This window comes from Heteronotia binoei, chromosome 13 (assembly GCF_032191835.1).
Source record: "Heteronotia binoei isolate CCM8104 ecotype False Entrance Well chromosome 13, APGP_CSIRO_Hbin_v1, whole genome shotgun sequence".
In the NCBI taxonomy this organism is placed as follows: Eukaryota; Metazoa; Chordata; class Lepidosauria; order Squamata; family Gekkonidae; genus Heteronotia; species Heteronotia binoei.
Window position 1 is genome coordinate 81998344 of NC_083235.1, and position 23278 is coordinate 82021621.

Below are 23278 nucleotides of genomic sequence, written 5' to 3' on the forward strand. Positions count from 1 at the left end.
AAGCCTTGGCTATTAGAAGTGGGACCATCAGCATTCCTCTTGCAGAAGATAGCTCCAAAATACAACTAGGAGTACAACATATTTTATATACTGCTGAATTTCAAAGCAATGTTTCCCTAAAGCAAATTTGTGAATATGTCCAGGAAGGACATTTTGATAAAGAGAAAATAGTATTTACAAAGAATGGAGAGGTATATCTCACAAGCAGTATTGAAACTATATATATAAACTGGACAATATATCAAACATTGACCAAAATGAATCTCACATAGACAAATACCATGAAGAATCAGATACGGAGGAAGATGATGAAGAGAAAGATTTTACTGATATGTTGCAGTTTGTGTTGTGATTGTGAAGATGAAGAAATGCAAATAAAACTTAGCATAGCATGCGACCATAAGCAATGTACCACTCTATGTCATCACAGGTGTTGCCACAGGAGTTTAGAAACTATAAACGAAATGCATGCAAAGGGACTTGTCAGGAATATGTGTGTGACTGATTGCAAAAAACCAAAAATGTGTCTTCTCTCTAGAATGCAAGCATTGAGGCAGCCCTTCCCAAAGGGAAGCCAGGAGAAAACAAATGCCCCAATTAAAAGTTGATCCACACAGACTTACATGGACTGCTCCCAACCACAGTGGGAGGAAAGAACTTTATTGATGATTTCAGTAGGTATAATGTCTGCTATCTCTTAAAGGAAAAATCTCAGGTGTTTTGCAGGTTCAAGGAATATATTGTGATGGTGTCCAACAGATTTGGAAGAAAGCCAGAGGTCCTACGCTCAGACAACGGGGGCAAATACATGCCCAATGAGCTCCAGAAATTCCTGAAAGACCAAGACATTGTTCACCAGAGGACCGTACCCAGATGTCTAGAACAGAACGGCATAGCTGAGAGGAATAATTGCTGTCTCCTGGATGTGGTAAGGTGCATGATTAAAAGTTCACACCTACCATATACATTCGGGGGTGAAGCAGCTCTTACAGAAAACAATACACAAAACAGGCTACCAACAAAGGCAACAGGTCTTTCACCATACCAACTTTGGTTTGGTTACAAGCAATCAATTGAACACTTAAGAGTTTTTGGATGCAGAGCATATGTACATGTCCCAAAAGAAAATAGGCAGAAACTTGATGACAGAGCAGTGGCTGGCATATTTATAGGCTATGCTACCAGCTGCAAAGTTTGCAAAACCCTGAACCCTCAAACTAAAGAAGTGATAATGAGCAGATCAGTTCATTTCAAGGAAAATGCACAACCTTCAGGTTCAAAAGGAGCAAACCCAGACAAAGCCAAGAAGAAGCTTCAATATCCTGCCATTTTTAAAATTCCAGACATCAGAGAAGAGAAAGAAACTGTAAATCCAGATGTAATTCTGACGGATGAAGCTGTCTGAACCAGAGGGGGAAATAAGAAACCTTCCACCAAATGTGCAAGCAACACCTAAAGAGCAGAGGGAACCTACAGAGTCAGCACAACTAGTGCTGAGACAGTCAGAATGGTCGAATAAGGGTATCCCAGCTTCAAAATGAAACCTAATGGTCAAAGCAGAGGAAGAAATAATGTCCAGATCCTGGACAAACATCTCTAACCTACCACCTGCTCAAGCAGAAGAGTGGGGAAAGACTGCAAGAACAGAGTTGAATGCCATCTATAAAAACAACACAAGGACACTCACTGAATTTCCCAAATATGAGAAAGAAAGCTGTAGGGAGCAAGTGGGTTTTTAAACTGAAAAGGAACAACAAAGGTCAAATACAATGCTACAATGCAAGATTTGTTGCCAAAGGTACTATGCAGAGGTTTGTAAAGGATTAGGATGAGTTGTTTGCACCCATCATGAAGCACACTACAATAAGGACACTTGTAAGTGTTGCAGCAGGCAAAGGGATGCAAGTACAGCATCTAGATGTCGAGACCACTTTCCAAATGGTGACTTGATGGAAGAAGTCTATATGAAGCAGCCACCAGGTTTCATCGAAAACGGTAAGGAAGATCTAGTATACAAGCTACAGAAACCAATCTAAGGTCTAAAACAAAGTGCAAAATGCTGGAACAACAAACTAAATGACATTCTTTTGAAGGCAGATTTTCAAGGAGCAAATCTGACCTATGGTTATTCACAAAGTGTAAAAATGGTCAATGGACTTACATTGTAGTTTATGTTGCTGTCCTAATTTTGGCTACTGAAAACATAAGTTATAGATCATCTGAGTAAGGAAGTCACAGTCAAACAGCTTGAAAACTATTTAGGTGTCTAGATACAGAGGAAGATGATGGAAGCTTCTGACTTAGCCAAAAGCAAAAGATCAAAGACTTAATGAAGAACTTGAAAATGGAAGTTGAAGCTCCCACGTATATACCAATGGAGCCCAACTATATCAAGCAAAGTGAAATATCTGAAGAACTACCCAAAGAGAACAGGTATTGTGAGATTTTGGGCAAGATCTTACACATAGCAACTCTGACACAACCAGACATTAATTCTGCTGTAGGACTATTGTGCAGAAAGTTTGCCAAACTCACAAAAAGAAACTGGAAAGCTGTCATGACCCTGGTGAGGTATTTAAAACAAACTGCAAGTCTTAAACTCAAATTACCAACAGACAACAAACCCAAAGTGACACTTTATGTGGATGCTGACCATGCCAGAGGAAAATCAGACAGAAAATCAACCAGCAGAAACACAGTGGTGGAGCCATAAACTGGGCAAGCAAGAAACAGACTATCATGGCTGGCTCCACTGCAGAAGCTGAATATGTCTCAGCGGCATTAAGCTGCAGAGAAATCCAATGGCTACTCAAAATAACCAGACCTGGGGCTAAACATACGAACACCAGTCATTGTGTATGAAGACAATGAAACATGCATTCATATGTCACAAACTGAAGACGTCAGCACATCTTCAAAACACATCTACCTGAAGTACCACATAGTGAAGCACCTACACAAAAATGGAAACTATCAAATTGGTCCATTGCTCTAGCAATGAAATGATAGCTGATGTTTTAACTAAGCCTCTCAGAGAGAACCTTTTGAAGCATTCTGAATGAAGACGGGCCTGATACCCTGAGCCAAGATCCATCAAGAAGGGGTGTTAGAAGAACAGACTGATGATGTTTCTTGCTCAGTCCCCCAAACACCATAGAACAAATTAGATAGCTAGGTTCATATCAGTTTCCTTTCTGTCTGGTTCTGCTTTTACTCACACTCTCTAAGCAACAGAATGTAATCTCAGAGAACTTCCATCCTCCTTGTTCTCTTCCTCTTTTCTATTTCTTCCCTGCATTCATCAGGAGGAACAGCATGGTGTTTCTTCTCCTGATGTGAATGAAGGAGATGGCTTACTACAATCCAATGTCATCCAGTTAGATAGTATAAGAACATAAGAGAAGCCATGTTGGATCAGGCCAATGGCCCATCCAGTCCAACACTCTGTGTCACACAGTGGCCAATATATATATATATATATATATATATATATATATATATATATACACACACACACACACACACACACACACTGTGGCTAATAGCCACTGATGGATAGCTCCATATTTTTATCTAAACCCCTCTTGAAGGTGGCTATACTTGTGGCCACCACCACCTCTTGTGGCAGTGAATTCCACATGTTAATCACCCTTTGGGTGAAGAAGTACTTCCTTTTACCCGTTTTAACCTGTCTGCTCAGCAATTTCATCGAATGCCCACGAGTTCTTGTATTGTGAGAAAGGGAGAAAAGTACTTCTTTCTCTACTTTCTCCATCCCATGCATTATCTTGTAAACCTCTATCATGTCACCCCGCAGTTGACGTTTCTCCAAGCTAAAGAGTCCCAAGTGTTTCAACCTTTCTTCATAGGGAAAGTGTTCCAGCCCTTTAATCATTCTACTTGCCCTTTTCTGGACTTTCTCCAATGCTATAATATCCTTTTTGAGGTGCGGCGACCAGAACTGCACACAGTACTCCAAATGAGACCGTACCATCGATTTATACAGGGGCATTATGATACTGGCTGATTTGTTTTCAATTCCCTTCCTAATAATTCCCAGCATGGCGTTGGCCTTTTTTATTGCAAACGCACACTGTCTTGACATTTTCAGTGAGTTATCTACCATGACCCCAAGATCTCTCTCTTGGTCAGTCTCTGCCAGTTCACACCCCATCAACTTGTATTTGTAGCTGGGATTCTTGGCCCCAACGTGCATTACTTTGCACTTGGCCACATTGAACCGCATCTGCCACGTTGACGCCCACTCACCCAGCCTCAACAGATCCCTTTGGAGTTCCTCACAATCCTCTCTGGTTCTCACCACCCTGAACAATTTAGTGTCATCCGCAAACTTGGCCACTTCACTGCTCACTCCCAACTCTAAATCATTTATGAACAAGTTAAAGAGCATGGGACCCAGTACTGAGCCCTGCGGCACCCCACTGCTTACCGTCCTCCACAGCGAAGACTGCCCATTTATATTCACTCTCTGCTTCCTATTACTAAGCCAGTTTTTGATCCACAAGAGGACCTGCCCTTTTACTCCATGACTCTCAAGCTTTCTAAGGAGCCTTTGATGAGGAACTTTATCAAAAGCTTTCTGGAAGTCAAGGTAAACAACATCTATCGGGTCTCCTTTGTCCACATGTTTGTTCACCCCCTCAAAGAAATGTAACAGGTTAGTGAGCCAAGATCTTCCCTTGCAGAACCCATGCTGAGTCTTCCTCAATAACCCGTGTTCATAAATGTGCCTACTCATTCTGTCCTTGATAATGGTTTCTACCAACTTTCCCGGTATTGAAGTCAGACTGACTGGCCTGTAATTTCCCGGATCGCCTCTGAAACCCTTTTTAAAGATGGGGGTGACATTTGCTACCTTCCAGTCCTCAGGAACGGATTTCAATGAAAGATTACAGTTTTTGTTAGAAGATCCACAAGTTCAACTTTGAGTTCTTTCAGAACTCTTGGATGTATGCCATCCGGACCCGGTGACTTATTAGTTTTTAATTCGTCTATCAGTTGTATGACCTCCTCTTTTGTCACCTCAATCTGACTCAGGTCTTTCAACACCCCTTCCAAAATTAGTGGTTCTGGGGCGGGCAGTATAGTTTAGTCACTTTTCTCTCCACAATACTTCATGTTTCTTTGAATAAATCCACCAGTACTGGTTTCTTAACCTAAAGCAAGGCTCTCTGTGCAGTTTGTGAGATAGTGTGGGAACCATTAAACTAGGCTATGCTGCTGCGCTGAAGCTCAGAAGGAGCACTCTGCTAAGTGAAGGTAAGGGCAGCTGCCTGATCAGACCAGACCCAACAGCTTAGGCCTGTGAGAAATGCTAAGAACAACAACAAAAGGTTATTTTCTTACGTTAAAAGTAAGAGAAAGAGCAAGGAGATGGTAGACTCCTTGTGCGGACAGGGAAGTGAAATTGTAACAGGTGATGAAGTGAGGGCAGAACTGTTCTTGTTGGCAGCAGAGGAGAGGAGTCACAGCAATAGTTTTAAATTAAGGGTGGGAAGGTACTGGCTGGATATCAGGGAAAAACTTTTTTACAGTAGGAGTTATTGGCTACTGAGGGAGGTTGTTAGCTCACAGTTTTTTAGCCTCCAGCTCACACATTTTTGTCTTACCTCAGGAAATGTGACCCCAGATAAACTAATTTATACAGTAGCTTACAACTTTAATGCCAGTAGTTCACAAAGTAGAATTTTTGCTCACAAGACTCCACAGATTAAAGGCAGGGCTGGCCCTCCTACCAGGCAAACTAGGCAATTGCCTAGGTCACTGGCCCTGGGGGGCACCAAATTAGGCACCTCCAACCTGACTTATTCTTTTTAAAAGGTTTATTTATTTATTTATTTATTTATTTATATTCGAGATTTATATCCCACCCTTCCCACAAGTGGCTCAGGGCGGCTGAGGTTTCCCTTAGCTGCCTCAATGTGCCCATGCCGACACCCTTTCGGCACCATCTTTAGTGGGACCGGCCGCAAGAGGAGCACCAAAAGTGCCTGGCTGTGCACCTGCGCAACTCCAAGGCTCCTGACTATGCTCTCCTCTTCATGCTGGGAAGTGCCTTTTTCTGTTGCCGATTGCTTGCTAGTCTCTCCCCTTGCAGTGCAGAGCACCAGCTTCAAATGCAATTGAGAAGGTCTAGCTTGCTGCATGGGGCTGCGGACTGGCTTATTAGGCGCAGGACAGTAGCAGCAGGTGGTCAGCAGGAGCGCCCTAGCCCACCATCCCCTTTGCTGGGGAAAGAGGATTTCATGAGGAGGGGGACTGACACAGGGCCGTCGGAGGCCAGGCTCTGCAGCCTCCAGGGAGAGCCCCAAACAAGGAGCCCCCAGGGCTCACAAGTGTAGACTGGCAGTGAGGCAGGCAGCCGAGGAAGAAAATCCCAGCTTTCCCTTCTTCCTTGCATTCTCTCCCTCTCCTTTTCTGCCTAGCATCGTGCTTCCCTTCCCACCTTCCCCTCATTTTCCCTCCCCCACCTTTCACTGTGTGGTTATCAGGGGGAGGGGGAGGTCAGAAGTTAGTTTTGCCTAGGGCAGCAGACAGTCTAGGTGCTCCCCCCACAATGGCAGTTTTTAAGTGGCAGCTGGACAAACACTTGTCAGAGATGTTCTAGGCCTGTATGGCCCCTTCCAACTCTGATTCTATGATTCCACAGGGGAGCAGTCAATGGTAAGAGTTCTACCCATGCCAACATATGGGTTAATGCTGATATGGAAAGGAGCCACTGGATGCGCCACTCCTATATTACTGGGACTTCTCTTACAGCTGTGGGCACAGGGAAAGGAGTGGTTCTGCCAGAGATCCCATACAACTAAGGACTTAAAGGAACTGACCACAAAGATTTTGTGGCTAACACACCTATTTGGCTCTGATTGAGTGTGACATATAGGATCTGAGGAATTCTCAACGCTTTCACTGACACTTGCCATTTGTACAGAATGAAGTACACTTCATTTATTTCACCAATTAGAGGACTTGATAGGGAGGTGTCTCTATTGAAAAGGTTACCATCTATCAGCCATTTCAGGCCAGTCTCTTCACCATGGAAGTCTTGATAAGTTTCTTTCAGTGATCACAATCTTCTCCAAGACCAGGTGTGTGTTTTTTGTTAAATTGGAGATGCTGCATTCAGGTTTTTTAATTGAGCTTATTTCCACCACTACCACACCCTCCCCACAAAAATTAAAAGGTAGCCATCTGAGAAAGAACAATCTCTTACCTTGTTTTTGAAGAATCCATGTCCAGAACTAATTTTGCTAAGTGCTTTCTTTGTTTTTGAATATTTGGGATTTCTACCTGAAATTAATTAGAAAGGAAAAAAGCAGCAGGAATTATGCAAGAATTGCCAAAGATCTCCCATTCACTGAATCCCAAAATGAATTCTCAGGATTTCACATCTGAGTCCAGGCCAGCAGCAGCAGCAGAGACCACAGGCCACCTGTGAGCTGCCCAGCACCAGCACAAGGAGCCTCTAAGTGTCCCCCCACCCCATCCCACCCCAAGAGTGACTTGCTGGTACTGCCTTCTCATATGCTGGTGTTACATGTAGGTAACTGGAAAAGAAGGAAAAGTGCTTAGCAATTATTCACATCTTCATTCAGATGTGCCCCTGAAAGATTAGTTTCAGAGGGCTGCAGTGTTAGTTTGCTGTAGAACAACCAGATTTGAGTCCACTAGCACCTTACAGACCAGCATGTTTATTCCTTGAAAACCTTATTGGTCTCTAAGGTTCTACTGGGCTCATATCTAGTTGTTTCTCTGAAAAAAAATCATGCCAGTTCAGGGCTTCAAGGATTATTCAGTAACAGAGACATATAACAGAAGAAAAGGAAAGATCTGCTCTCCAATTCAGAATATCCTTTAAACCAATTCACAAGCAGCAGGCATGAGTTTTTTCAGCTAGATGTGTTGTATTTTGGGAACTTAATTTGCAGGCATGTAGAGGCCTGCTTTGGATCTGACCTCAGGGTACAAGAAGAGGCTTTAGCCCTCCCATCAGCACCATTTTCTTGTCTGGAAAAAAACATTTGGAGCTGCTATTTGCCCTGCTGAGGAATGGATGCGTACTTAGGATGTATCATGGAGTTCCCAGCATGCAACTCATACTGCACAACTGACTTGAAGAATATGTGGCAGACATATGTCTACTATATGGACTCTGAAATGTGTCAATCAACTCATGTGTCTGAGTTCACTGGAAGGGTTGAGATTTTTCCTATCAACTCCCATGAGCTCTGAACACATCTAGAATACACTATGAACATATGAAGATATGAAGCTGCCTTATACTGAATCAGACCCTTGGCCCATCAAAGTCAGTCTTGTCTTCTCAGACTGGCAGTGGCTCTCCAGGGTCTCAAGCTGAGGTTTTTCACATCTATTTGCCTGGACCCTTTTTTGGAGATGCCAGGGATTGAACCTGGGACCTTCTGCTTCCCAAGCAGATGCTCTACCACTGAGCCACCGTCCCTCCCACCGTCACTAAAACCAACATGGGTGAGGGGCGGGGGGGGCGAGAGTCCAGTTTATTTCTACGCAGATAAGCTTGTTTTAAAAAAGGTCAAGGTAGTCCCCTCTGCAAGCACCAGTCATTTCCGACTCTGGGGTGACGTTGCTTTCACAACGTTTTCACGGCAGACTTTTTATGGGGTGGTTTGCCATTGCCTTCCCCAGTCATCTACATTTCCCCCCCAGCAAGCTGGGTACTCATTTCACCGACCTTGGAAGGCTGAGTTAACCTGAGCCGGCTACCTGAAATCAGCTTCCGCTGGGATCAAACTCAGGTTGTTAGCAGAGAGTTCAGACTGCAGTACTACTTTACCACTCTGTGCCACAGGGCTCTTGTTTTAGCTTGTGGTTATTTTAAAATTATTTAATCAATGTAAATGCTGCTATAGATTTTTAAAGTTTTCGCTGCTGCTGTTAGTTTATATTTCAATGCCAGTATTTTAATTGTTTTGACACTTTTTATTTTAATTGTTTTGACACTGTTTTTAACAGTCTTATAAACTGCCTTGGAAGCCTCTGGCTGAGAATGTGGCTAAAAAGCAGCTTAAAGAAATACAGTGGCTAAGTGAAAAGACAGATACATTTACCAATAGCACCAGAATTGAAAAATAATAGGAATGATATACATATATACCTAGTTTGCAATTTCCAGATGTAATTTGAAGAGTGTTCCCTTGTCACTGAATATGGTCTTCTACTCATAAGTTAAACAGAGAGTCTTACAAACTTTTCAGCTAGGTGATTTTGCATTTGCAGTTTGTATTTCTCAAGGTACTCAAAAAAAGGCAGCTGTGGTGCTGGTCCGTATTTGCTGACCATGCTGAAACCAGAACAACAACCCAACCACTTAAAAATTCAAATAAATTAATTAAATATCATTTTGAAAAACTGAAAGGGGAATTGTGCATAATTTAATTGCTAATGTGCATTCCAATGCTCAGATAGCAGTATGAAAATATGTATGTACAGGCAATGAGTGAAAAAGAGTAAACATGTGTCAGTTTAGAATTTAGGAGCTTGTTCAAGCATTCAAAGCATGCTGTTTTCAACTGGTAAGCCACTGATAATTTGAACAAGGGGAGGCTTGACCTCTAGTTGTGCAAGTGTGTGTTTGTCTTTCTATAGTCAAAACAAAAAATGTTAAAAATGAAAACATACATACAATCAGCTGACAACATGGAGCAGTTTAAAATGGTGCCCACATGTAAAACTGTCCTGAAGCTGTAATGAATGGCAGAATTCATGGACTATGTTGCTAAAGAAAGACAAGCCTTCTAAGAACTGCCCGTTGACTGGGCAATGCTTCTCTGGAGAGACAGTAATTGATATGTGGGCAGGGCCCAAAGCCTGTTGTCGATCTTCCAATACCATTTTAAAAAAGAGCTAATTTTGCTCTAAGCTCCCAGACCCAGCATCCTGTCACATTCTGTCTTCTGTTATTGCCTTGCTTCCTGAGTCTGCTTGACTCCTTCCTGTTTCCCAAATCTTTGCCCTTTCAGCAGCGGTTGTTCTGTGCATCTCCGTTGCCTTTTAAATTTTGTTCTGCATTTCCTCCTGATTTTAACTTGCATGTATGTCGGGTTTTCTTTGTCATTCCTCATTGCTTTTCACCCATTCAGCTCTCAGTTCACTTTGTTTGCACTGTATCCCTGGCTTTTCTGAAAGTTGTTTTGTGGCAGACTTTTCACTTGCCTTGCTTCCAAGCTGATGGTAATTCAGAAGCATACACATTTTGTCTGATCTTTCAACCCCACCCTGTTCCTACCCCTATGTCAAGCTCGACTGATTCTGACCAAAGACTGATGGTTTCTTGGCCTGTCACAAACAGGCCTGGGTAAAATCATGATGAACCAAATGCTGCTAGTTTATTACCCTTTACTGGCCCCTTTCTCCTTTATGAATGGTAATTGTTGAGAGCAACGTAATCAACACCTTCCCAGAGAGCCTTATGAGGGAGGAAGAGTCGTCTGGAGAATACAAGGCCAAAAGGCTTGATAAACACCCTGGGAATGTATCTTTGTAGTTATGTGTGAATGCTCCCTGCTTCCCCTCCCCGTAGGAATCCTTTTGAAGTGTATCTTAAAACTCCTGTATCAATGTATTGGTTTCATTCTTCTCAAACTAAGGGCTTGAGCCAAAGTAACGGTCTATCAATAAACATAGTCTTTGTAGCAACTCTGACTCGTCATTGAATCCGTCTACTTGACATTTTGAGAAGAATCCTTTTGAAGCTTAACCGTCCTGGCTACTTTGTAACCAAATGGCTGAAAAGATTCCAGGAGGCGGTGAGCTTCCCGATTTTGAAGAAGGACCATCTGTGCCATGGCACATCCTAGATGCCCGCAGAGCAGCGGCCTCCCCTCCGCAGATCCAACAGCTCCTATTCACCCCTTGGCAGTGGCAGCCCTGGACTTCCACCACTACGATGGATGAGGTGCCGGCCAGAAGGGAAGCCATCCTAACGCATCATATGCGCCGGGTGAGGATGGCCAACATGGAGCCTGCTAACCCCAGACCCATGGAGCCGGAGGAGATTGACACCATAGTGGTCATCCCGGTGCCTGATGAAGGCCCCGATCCGGAGGAAAGGGACCCAGAAGCACCGGCTGTCAAGTTGGTGGATTCAATAACGAGGCTTTGTTGATAACAAAGTAGCTAGTTTATTGATATCATAGTTCTCGACTACAAGAAGATTGAAAGACTAAAGATCATATAGTAGAATGCAATCATATAAGGTACACTTCAAAGGGATTCTTGAGGGAGGGGTACTATGCAGGGCACATTCACACACTGATGTTACAACTTCGTTCTCAGGCCTGCTTTGGCCTTGAGCGTCTCCTCCTCTGATGCCTGGCCTGAGAAGGCTCTATAATCTCTTTCACATATTCCCATTTCAAAGCACAACTACATAACAAAGGAAAGGAGGGGGGAGAGGAGAGTTCAAGCTAGCAGCATTGGCATACAGTATGGCTTTTACCCAGGATGCTTCTCTCCTGAACCAAAGATCGAGTGCAGGCTTGACCAGAGTTAAAGCAGACTTGACACCGGCCCCGAAGGAGGAGGAGGATGAGGTGGCCCGCGAGTTCCGAGCGATGGTCCGCAAAGAAGTAGAGGGTGCGGTCAACGGTCTAAGAGATGAGATGCAGACTATGACCACCAGGATGGCAGGGGAGCTCACCCGAGAGATCTCCTGGTCCTTGGGACCCGTGGCTCCCCCAGCACCCAGGGATGGGGGTCGGGGGCGAGAGCTGGACGCCACCTTCGATGGGAACCCAGAGGCCTGCTTTGGCCTTGAGCGTCTCCTCCTCTGATGCCTGGCCTGAGAAGGCTCTATAATCTCTTTCACATATTCCCATTTCAAAGCACAACTACATAACAAAGGAAAGGAGGGGGGAGAGGAGAGTTCAAGCTAGCAGCATTGGCATACAGTATGGCTTTTACCCAGGATGCTTCTCTCCTGAACCAAAGATCGAGTGCAGGCTTGACCAGAGTTAAAGCAGACTTGACACCGGCCCCGAAGGAGGAGGAGGATGAGGTGGCCCGCGAGTTCCGAGCGATGGTCCGCAAAGAAGTAGAGGGTGCGGTCAACGGTCTAAGAGATGAGATGCAGACTATGACCACCAGGATGGCAGGGGAGCTCACCCGAGAGATCTCCTGGTCCTTGGGACCCGTGGCTCCCCCAGCACCCAGGGATGGGGGTCGGGGGCGAGAGCTGGACGCCACCTTCGATGGGAACCCAGAGGAGGTGGAGTACTTCACGATCCAAGTGAACAGCTACATGCACTACTGGGGGAACACGTTCCCAGATGAGTTTAGTTGGGTGGACTATCTGGGGTCAAAGCTGAAGGGGGCCGCCAAGAGCTGGTACGTGAGCCTGTACGAGGCCACGATCCCGAAACTGGACTATGTAGCAACGTTTCTCTAGGCTCTGTTGGCCCAGTATGAGGACCCTCTCCAGGAGACCCAGACGTTGGCGGCCTTGAGGGACATGCAACAGGGACCGAAATCAATCCAGGAATACGCTGCAGACTTTCGGGCCAACACAGTGAAGGTGAGAGGGTGGAGTGAGCTGATGAAAATCGAGCACTTCACTAGGGGCCTGAACGCGGGCATATTGGATTGCACCCTCACCCAGGCCAGACCCACTATGCTGGTGGGCTGGATCCAGCTAGCGGGTGAGGTAGAGACCAATATGAAGCGTGTGGCCATGCAGTGCCAGCAGCAAAGCGGGAAGGGGAGCCAGGACCCGAAGACGACCCCCAATGCGGAGGTGAAGAAACCTGCGGGGGGAAGCAGCAGAGGAAAGGCGGCGGGGCCCCGCAAGTGCTTTCAGTGTGGAGACCCGGGTCATCTGGCGAGCAGCTGCCCCAACCCCCCGCGGGCACCACTGAGTGTGCCCAAGCAAAGCACCCCTGTCCCGAAGAAGACACTGGGCCGTGCTAAGGATGCGATGAAAGGCAGCGTGGCGACCATCAGGGAGTCAGAAGAAGACGCATTCCTGGGGGATGAGCTGAGCTAGTTGGTGTGGATGGATGAGCCATCGGGAAATGAGAACGACCTGCTCTGAAGGGTGCCAACCAGCAGGTCTCAGAGGAACCGGCACCGCTGAGTGTGAGAGTAACTGGGTCGTTATACATTGTGCCAGTGAAACTGTTGAACCCTAAACTTAGAAGATTCATGCAAGTGAGGGCCCTGGTTGACTCTGGGTGTAATTGAGAACTAATTATCCCTAAACTGGTGGAGGCCCTGGGGCTGACCACCACGGCCCTCCCCTGCCCGATATAGTTCGAACAAATGGACGGGTCAGTGATGCGGGGGGAACCCTGCACCCTAGAGACCCAATTCCTGCCGGTGGGGATCGAGGAGCATTGGGACCAGGAGTCATTCGTGATCGCTCCCTCCTGCTCCTACCCAGTGGTTCTGGGAGTAGGGTGGCTGGCCAGGCACGAGCCCAGCATATGGTGGGGGGACCAAACCATAAGGTTTGTGGATCCGTTATGCGAAACCCACCTATGGAGCTTAGAATGGGGGCCGCAACTCCTGCCGTAAAAGGAAAAGGTATGCTTGACGATGGAGGAGGTCCCTGCGATTCCAAGGGCCTACCGGGACCTAATGGGGGTGTTCATTGAACAGACGAGCTGCCCCCTCACAGAGACACTGACTGTGCTATAGAATTAATACCCGGGCAGTCGTTGCCGAAAGCCAAACTGTATTCTATGAGATGGGCGGAAAAAACAGAACTGCACAAATTTCTAGACTAGAACTTGAAACAGGGCTTTATTAGGCCAGCAACGGCTCCCCACGCCGCCCCGGTCCTGTTTAGGAAAAAGAAGGATGGCTCGCTTAGGCTTTGTACAGACTTTTGCGGGATAAACGCGATTTCGACCTCTAATGCCTACCCCATCCCCCTCATCAAGGACTTACTAAGCACGGTGTCTGAAGGGAAGATTTTTACCAAACTGGACTTGAGGGATGCGTACTTCAGAGTGCGCATAAAAGAGGGTGATGAATGGAAGACAGCTTTTAACACTCCCCTGGGACAATTTGAGTACTTGGTGATGCCGTTCGGGCTACAGGGGCCCCGGCGGTGTTCACGAACTTTATACATGATGTGTTGAGGAAGTTTTTGTTCAAGGGGGTGGTGGTGTACCTGGATGACATCATTATTTATTCGCAGGACAAGAAATCCCATATAAAATTGGTGCGAGAGGTGTTAAGCACCCTGCTGAGACACAAATTGTACGCTAAACTGTCAAAATGTGAGTTCCATAAGACGGAGCTAGACTACTTGGGATTTTGGGGGTCCGCGAAGGGGTTGGCGATGGACCCGGCAAAAGTGCAAGCTGTATTAGACTGGGCTCCCCCGAGGACACATAGACAGCTCCAATCGTTCCTCAGGTTCGCAAATTTCTATAGAACCTTCATAGCCAGGTTCACCCAGATCATGCTCCCCCTTACAGAGTTGTTAAAAACTAAGTGGAAGGGGCTGGAAGCTAAACGGCCGGGGGCCTGCCTAAATTGGACACCAAAATGCAAGGCGGCGTTTAACAAACTGAAGCGGCTGTTCACAAGTGAGCCGGTCCTGAGCCACCGCAATGAACTACGGCCCTTCGTTGTGCAATGCAACGCCTCCGATGTGGCCGTAGGAGGCATTCTCATGCAGAAAGACGAGGAGGGGAGGTTGAGACCGTGTGCCTATATCTCTAAAAAGTTCTCTGCAGAGCAAAGGAACTGGTTGGTATGGGATAAGGAGGCCTTTGCTGTAACTTTTGCACTAAAAATTTGGCAGTCCTGGTTGGAGGGGGCTAAGGTACCATTTGAGATCTGGGCAGACCACAAAAACCTCGAAGCTCTCACTGGCAAAAGGAAATTAAGCGAGAAGCAGATCAGATGGGTGGGGTTTTTCTCCAAATTTGACTTCGTGTTAAAACACATCCCCGGCACAAAAAATTTCTTGACTGACACACTATCTCGCCTGCCTCAGCACAATAGTCAACGGGAGGAGGTAGTAGACTCCCTACTTCCCCCCTCACAGGTGGCTGCAGTCGTAACCACTCGGTCCCAAACAAAATGCAGGCTGGAAGGGTGGGGAATGGAAAAGATGGCGTCGGAAACCAAAAAGGAAGGGGACGATCGGCCGGAGGAGGTTCAGAAAAAAGAGGATGGGTTGTGGTATAAGGGGGAGAAGCTATATGTCCCAAAGAGCATGAGGGCAGAGGTGTTGCAGTTTTGCCATTCAAACAAACTGGCCGGGCACTTTGGGTACGTAAAGACGCTCCACCTGATCAGTCAGCAGTTCAGGTGGCCTTCCCTGAAAAAGGAGGTGTCGGAATTTGTCTCTTCCTGTTCTATCTGTATAATGGCAAAACGGAGGGGGGGGAAACCTCCCGGGCTGCTCAAACCAATAGAAACGGCTACTCGGCCTTGGTCAGTAGTCTCAATGGACTTCATTGTAGAGTTCCCGCCCTCTCATGGCAAGACAGTGATATTGGTGGTAGTAGATACATTCTCCAAACAAGCCCACTTCATTCCCTGTGCTCAACTCCCCACAGCGAGGAAATTAGCCTATTTGTTTTTCAACCACATGGTCAAATTCCACTCGTTCCCGGACAAAGTAATTAGCGACCGGGGCCCGCAGTTCGTTGCCAACTTCTGGCGGGAGTTTTGCAAATTAATGGGAATGGAGTAGGACTTGAGTTCCGCTTATCACCCTCAGACTGACGGACAGACGGAATGCGTGAACGCCTTATTAGAACAATACCTAAGGTGCTATATAAATCACCAGCAAACGAATTGGGTGGACCTACTCCCCTTTACTGAGTATGGTTATAATAACAGTGTGCACAGCTCCACCAAAGCTTCCCCTTTCCAAACTGTAAGTGGGTATGAGGGTAAGCCGATCCCCTTACTACCTGGGAGAGATCCTACCAAAGAACCCAGCTCCTTTGAACACTGGTGGGGCACCCTGTGTCAGCAAAGGGTTCGTTGAAGTTTCAAAACGATCAGACTTGTCTTTGTTCAAAAACTAAGCTTCATTTATTGATTACAGCAATGCTACTCTCTACACAGGTTCTTTGAAAGTGATAACGAGCAAAAGCAAGTATTGGCATTTATGGAAACACATCAAAGCATAGGGGGGTTTAAATCACTTCTCATAATAAAGTTGCAGTTTGTCTCCTGGAAGCACCCAGTTCACACACTTCTTATCTTTTGCATGTGTAAACTGTGTCTTCCTCCCGATGGTGTCCTTGCTCGGCTCCAGCAGGCGCCTGGGAAGCGGCCGAGCATTTTTGCACTTCTAAGACCCCTTGGGCCTTTGGCACCTAAATTACCTCCTCCTTCCCCCCCTCACATTCTACAATGACACTAGTATTAGTAGGCAGAGATTTACAGGGTTAGTTAGCAGTAAATAAACATTTCAAATAGTATGGTTAGCTTCAATGGAACACTGGCTGACACCCTGAGTAAGAGCTGAAAGGAGATCCAAGAGAATTTGGAGGCGGCCAAGGAGAAATACAAAAAGCAATATGATAAGTCTCACATCCCAGCCTGGGACTTCAAGGTGGGGGATTCAGTATTTGTGTCAACAAAGAACTTGCCGTTAAATCAACCCTCAAAGAAGCTGGGGAACTGTTTGCCCTCGTAGCCATGCACTGCCTGGAACGGGGACACCTTGGTGGAGCTGTGGAGGCTGTTATTGTATCCATATTCAGCAAAGGGCAACAGTTCTACCCAGTTGGACTGTTGGAAATTTATGTAGCACTCGTAGGTATTGCTCTAGAAGCCCTTTCACTCTCTCGCTTTGTCCGTCCGTTTGCGGGTGGTGGGCGGAACTCAGCCCCTGCTCCATCCTGGTCAGCTTGCAAAACTCCCGCCAGAAGTTGGCAACGAACTGTGGCCTGCGGTCGCTAATGACCTTGTTGGGGAATGAGTGGACCCGGACCATGTGTAAAAAGAACAAGTAGGCCAGTTCCTTAGCTGTAGGTAGCTTTCGGCAGGGAATGAAATGGGCTTGCTTGGAAAACGTGTCCACCACCACCAGTATCACTGTCTGGCCCCCGGAGGGCGGTAGCTCGTCTATAAAGTCCATAGACACTATCGACCATGGCCGCTCGGCAGTGGGAAGTGGTTGTAACAGTCCCGGGACCTTCCCACCCCTTCTTTTGGCCATTAGGCAAGTGGGGCACGTCTGGATAAATTCCGAAATGTCTTTTTTCATGTGCGGCCACCAGAATTGTCAGTGTACCAGGTGGAGGGTCTTCACGTAACCAAAGTGCCCAGCCAACTTATTTGTATGGCAGTGCTGTAGCACTTCCACTCTCAATGATTTGGGGACGTAGAGTTTTCCCTCGTGGAACCAAAACCCCCCTTCCCCCTTCGTTAGTCCGTCTGGCCGGCTTTCCCCCTCCGCTTCTGCTTCCACTATCAATTTGTTCCCTCCCCACGGGTCTTTTCTCTGGGCTGCTGCCTTCGATCGGGTTTGTATGGCCCCTGACACTGCCTCGGGAGGTATTAATGAGTCCATGACCTCCTCCCGCTCGCTTTCATGTTGGGGCAGTCTCGAAAGCACATCCGCCAAAAAGTTTTTCGAGCCGGGGATGTGGCACAGCGTGAAATCGAATTTGGCGAAAAATCCCGCCCACCGAATTTGTTTCCCGGTCAATTTTCAGTGCTCTGTGAGGGCCTCTAGATTTTTGTGGTCAGTCTAGATCTCGAACGGGACTCGCACCCCCTCCAGCCACGACTGCCATGTCTTTAGGGTGAACGTTACTGCGTAGGCTTCCTTGTCCCACACCGACCAGTTCCTCTGCTCATTCGAAAATTTGCGGGAAAGGTAGGCTCATGGCCTTAGGCGGCCCCCCTCATCTTTCTGTATTAATATTCCCGCTACGGCCGTGTCGAAGTCGTCACATTGCACCACGAAGGGTTTGAGTTCATTGGGGTTCACTAGCACCGGTTCGCTGGTAAATAAGCACTTTAACGTGTTGAACGCCTCCTGGCACGGCTTTGTCTAATTTAGCTTCGCCCCGTTTTTTTCGCCTTGGGACCCTTCCCCTTAGTTTGGAGCATGTCGGTCAGTGGTAGGGCCACCTTAGCGAACCCCTGTATGAACGACCTGTAGAAATTTGCGAACCCGAGGAACGATTGGAGCTGTCTACGTGTTCTCGGAGGTTCCCAGTCCAGCACCGCTTGTATTTTAGCTGGGTCCATGGCCAGCCCCTTCCCCGACACCTGAAAGCCTAGGTAGTCCAGTTCCTCCTTGTGGAACTCGCACTTTGACAGCTTAGCATACAGTTTATTCTGATACAGGGTGGTTAAGACCTCCCAGACTAGCTTCACGTGGGAGGGTAGATCTTTAGAATAGATAATGATGTCATCAAGGTACACCACCACCCTCTGGTACAGGTATTTCCTTAGCACATCGTTGATAAAGTTCATGAACACCCCTGGGGCCTCCTGGAGCCCGAACGGCATCACTAGATACTCAAACTGCCCCATGGGGGTGTTGAACGCCGTCTTCCACTCATCCCCCTCTTTGATTCTTACTCGGAAGTAAGCGTCCCAAAGGTCGCGCTTAGTAAAGATCGACCCTTCTGATACTGCGCTCAACAAGACTTTGATCAGGGGGATGGGGTAGGCGTTTGACATGGAAATCCCATTAAACCCACGAAAATCGGTACAAAGTCTCAGGCTCCCGTCTTTCTTTTTATGGAATAGGACCGGGGCAGCGTGTGGTGCTGTGGCCAGGCGGATGAAGCCCCGGCAGAGGTTCTTGTCGAGGAACTTCCGCAATTCCGCCTTCTCTGCCTACCCCGTTGAATAAAACTTCGCTTTGGGTAGGGACTGGCCCGGGATCATGTCTATGGCACAGTCCGTGCTTCGGTGAGGCGGTAACTCATCGGCCTCTACCTCGCTGAAAGCCCCCTTTAAGTCCCAATACTCCTTGGGGATGGTCTTGATCTCCTCTATAGTCACACACAATTTCTCGTTTTGGGGAGGAGGCCGGGGCCCCCAGAGTTCGCGCCACAGGTGCGAGGTACACCTTCTGTCCAGAAAATCGATTGTGTGCTCCCCCCATTGTATGTCCGGCTGGTGCCATGCCAGCCACCCTACCCCCAGTACTATGTCGAAGGAGCAGGAGGGGGCAATCACAAATACTTCCAAGTCTTAGTGGTCCTCCACCCCCGTGGGGACTTCCTGAGTCTGCTCCACGCACGGCTCCCCTTTCATTCGAGTCCCGTCCATCTGCTCGAATTCGAGCGGTCGGGGGAGCAGTTCCTTTGTTAACTCTAACATTTCTACCAGTCTGGGGGTTATGATCTCCTGGGTGCACCCCGAGTCTATGAGGGCTCTTGCGTGCACAAATCTTTTCAGTTTTACATTTAATAAAGTCAATGGGACGAACATTAGTTCCCCCGAGATTCTCACCCCTAGTGGTGCCGCTTTCTCCGGGACCTGCCGCTGGGCACCCTCTAGTGCAGGTCAGCCCCGTTTCCCACCGGCTCGGTTTCCCACGGATCTTCCCCCAGCTCCTCCAGCATTACAGAATCCTCGTCAAGCACCATCGACAAAGCGGTGCTGGTACGACCCGACTCCTTTGGTTTGACCACCTTCTTTGCCCCGGCTGTCGGCCCCTTCTGCGTTGGGGTGGTGGTCCGGATCCGTTCCAGGCAATTGGCAGCTAGGTGGTGTGGGTCCCCGCACTGGTAGCACTTGCGCGTAGCGGGGAAAGGTTTGCCGGCCCCCCCCCCCGGGGGCCTTCTTCGCCTCTGCCTTCAGGGCTGGTCGCGTCTCACGGCTCGCCTTGCCCTGGTGCCCCTGGCGTTGGAGGGTGACCTCCTTCATGTTGGTCTCAACTTCCCCAACCAGTTGGATCCACCCGACCAGGGTGTCTGGTCTCGCCTGCCCCAAGGCCCTGTCAAGCAGCCCAGCGTTCAGCCCTTTCTTGAAGGCCCTTATCTTCATGGCCTCGCTCCAGCCTCTTATTTTGCGGGAGTGGTTGCAGAACTCCAGGGCGTACTCCCAGATTGATCTGCCTCCCTGGCGGATCTCATCGATTGCAGCGATGGCTCGGGTCTCCTGCAGGGGGTCCTCGAACTGCGACAGGAGGGCTTGCAGGAACCCGGCCACTGTGGCGACCTCTGGGCCCCGGGTCTTATAGAGGCTCACGTACTACAGCTGGGCTTCTCCCATCATCTTCGACCCAAGGTAAGCCACTCTGCTGTGCTCATCAGGGAAGGGGTTCCCCCAGTAGTGCATGTAGCTGTTGGCCTGGATGATGAAGTACTCCACCTTGTCGGGGCTCCCGTCGAAGGAGACATCCAGCTCGCGGGTCTTCACTCTTGCGGCCGGAGCCCCTGGGGCAGCCGCTCCGGCGGGCGCGGCTAGCGCCATGACTCTGGCCGGCGGTGCCGGTTGGACGGGGACTTGCAGTGGTGCCCCTGTCGGCCCTCCTGGGGTATGCACCAGGGCTCGGTCAATCTCCTTCTGCACCTCTCGTAGCATCAGGGTCATGTTTGCCTTCATCTCTTGCCTCAGGTCGCACCCCAAGATCTCCATCTCCCTCCGGAGGTCCTCGGTCGGGTCGCACCTTGGGGAGGATGCTCTCGAGTCACATCCGTCGTCCCCCTCTGACTCGCCTTGCTGGTCACTCAGCACCCGGTCGCTCCCTTCCCCGGCCATGCTGCTCCACCGCTCCACCGGGTCGACCGGACTCCCTCGATCCTCTGGCTCCCCAGGGGTGCGGAGGATGTTTGCTCATCTCTGCACTGCCTCGTCCATTAACGTGGTCGAGGTACAAGGTTACTGATTCTTCGGGGTGAAGAAAAGCACTTGGCTGCTCACCTTCTTCGCTCTCCGGGGCTCGATGAGGTGCCATGCCAGAGTCCCCGGTAATTCTTCAGGAATGGGAGGCTCTCGGTCATCAAGTGCTTTTGTAGCCATTCGCTAAAAGTAACTTTTGCCGATAAGCCCCTTCGGGGATCACTTTCAAAATGTCAGCAAAGAGTTCGTTGAAGTTTCAAAACGATCAGACTTGTCTTTGTTCAAAAACTAAGCTTCATTTATTGATTACAGCAATGCTACTCTCTACACAGGTTCTTTGAAAGTGATAACAAGCAAAAGCAAGTATTGGCATTTATGGAAACACATCAAAGCAAAGGGGGGTTTAAATCACTTCTCATAATAAAGTTGCAGTTTGTCTCCTGGAAGCACCCAGTTCACACACTTCTTATCTTTTGCATGTGTAAACTGTGTCTTCCTCCCGATGGTGTCCTTGCTCGCCTTCAGCAGGCGCCTGGGAAGCGGCCAAGCATTTTTGCACTTCAAAGACCCCTTGGGCCTTTGGCACCTAAATTACCTCCTCCTTCCCCCCCTCACATTCTACAATGACACTAGTGTTAGTAGGCAGAGATTTACAGGGTTAGTTAGCAGTAAATAAACATTTCAAATAGTATGGTTAGCTTCAATGGAACACTGGCTGACACCCTGAGTAAGAGCTGAAAGGAGATCCAAGAGAATTTGGAGGTGACCAAGGAGAAATACAAAAAGCAATATGATAAGTCTCACATCCCAGCCTGGGACTTCAAGGTGGGGGATTCAGTATTTGTGTCAACAAAGAACTTGCCGTTAAATCAACCCTCAAAGAAGCTGGCATATCGGTATCTGGGACCCTTTAAGATCAAGAGGGTGATAAACAAGGTCACTGTAGAACTAGAACTGCCAAAAATGTTTAGTAAAGCACACTCTGGGTGTTTTCGCACTCACCTTCAAGTGGCGCGACCACCCTCCTCACGCCGGCGGATCTGCAGGGATTTCGCATAAGAAGCGCCGGAGCAGCCAAAAGAGCCGGAAAGTTCCGTCGTGAAACCCGCTCAAACGGAAACCGCCAAGAAGCAGGAAAACGTTTGAGCGGCTTTTGCGACGGAAGTCGCCGGCTCTTTTCGCTGCTCCGGCGCTTCTTATGCAAAATCCCTGCAGATCCGCCGGCGTGAGGAGGGTGGTCGCGCCACTTGAAGGTGAGTGCGAAAACACCCCCTGTCTTTCATTGCAGTCTTCTCCGAATGGACCCCGGTCCTTCTCCTTGGCACCCTCGACCGACAGCTCCTCAACCTATCCAGATTGGGAATCAGAGTCATCATGAGGTCCAAGAGATCCTGGACTCAAAAATCAAACATGGAACGTTGTACTACTTAATCAAATGGAAACACTTTCCCTCTAGTGAAAATGAATGGGTAGCAGAAAAAGATGTATCAACTTCTGATTTAATTAATAAGTTTCACAGAAAGTACCCTCAAAGACCAAGGGGGTCAGCTTGAGGGGGGCAGTATGTCAAGCGCGACTGATTCTGACCAAAGACTGATGGGTTCTTGGCCTGTCACAAGCAGGCCTGGGTAAAATCATGATGAACCAAATGCTGCTAGTTTATTACCCTTTATTGGCCCCTTTCTCCTTTATGAATGGTAACTGTTGACAGCAACGTAATCAGCACCTTCCCAGAGAGCCTTATGAGGGAGAAAGAGTCTTCTGGAGAATACAAGGCCAAAAGGCTTGATAAACACCCTGGGAATGTATCTTTGTAGTTATGTGTGAATGCTCCCCTGCTTCATAAGAAAAGCCATGTTAGATCAGGCCAATGGCCCATCCAGCCCAACACTCTGTGTCACACAGTGGCAAACAATTTTTTTATATAAATATATATACACTGTGGCTAATAGCCACTGATGGACCTCTGCTCCATATTTTTATCTAACCCCCTCTTGAAGCTGGCTATGCTTGTGGCCGCCACCACCTCCTGTGGCAGTGAATTCCACATGTTAATCACCCTTTGGGTGAAGAAGTACTTCCTTTTACCCGTTTTAACCTGTCTGCTCAGCAATTTCATCGAATGCCCACGAGTTCTTGTATTTTGAGAAAGGGAGAAAAGTGCTTCTTTCTCTACTTTCTCCATCCCATGCATTATCTTGTAAACCTCTATCATGTCACCCCGCAGTTGATGTTTCTCCAAGCTAAAGAGTCCCAAGCGTTTCTACCTTTCTTAATAGGGAAAGTGTTTCAGCCCTTTAATCATTCTAGTTGCCCTTTTCTGGACTTTCTCCAATGCTACAATATCCTTTTTGAGGTGCGGCGACCAGAACTGCACACAGTACTCCAAATGAGACCGCACCATCGATTTATACAGGGGCATTATGATACTGGCTGATTTGTTTTCAATTCCCTTCCTAATAATTCCCAGCATGGCATTGGCCTTTTTTAT

General features: G+C 47.8%; 1 protein-coding gene across 8 annotated transcripts in view; it reads right to left on the reverse strand.

The window, feature by feature from the left end:
• Positions 1-23278, reverse strand: part of ARHGAP44 (Rho GTPase activating protein 44) — a 385723-nt gene that overhangs the window by 208621 nt on the left and 153824 nt on the right. For all 8 annotated transcript variants that reach the window (XM_060252571.1, XM_060252572.1, XM_060252570.1 and 5 more), the window contains exon 6: positions 7235-7311. In XM_060252571.1, the coding sequence (XP_060108554.1) occupies positions 7235-7311 (77 nt within the window). The remainder of the gene's footprint in view (positions 1-7234; positions 7312-23278) is intronic.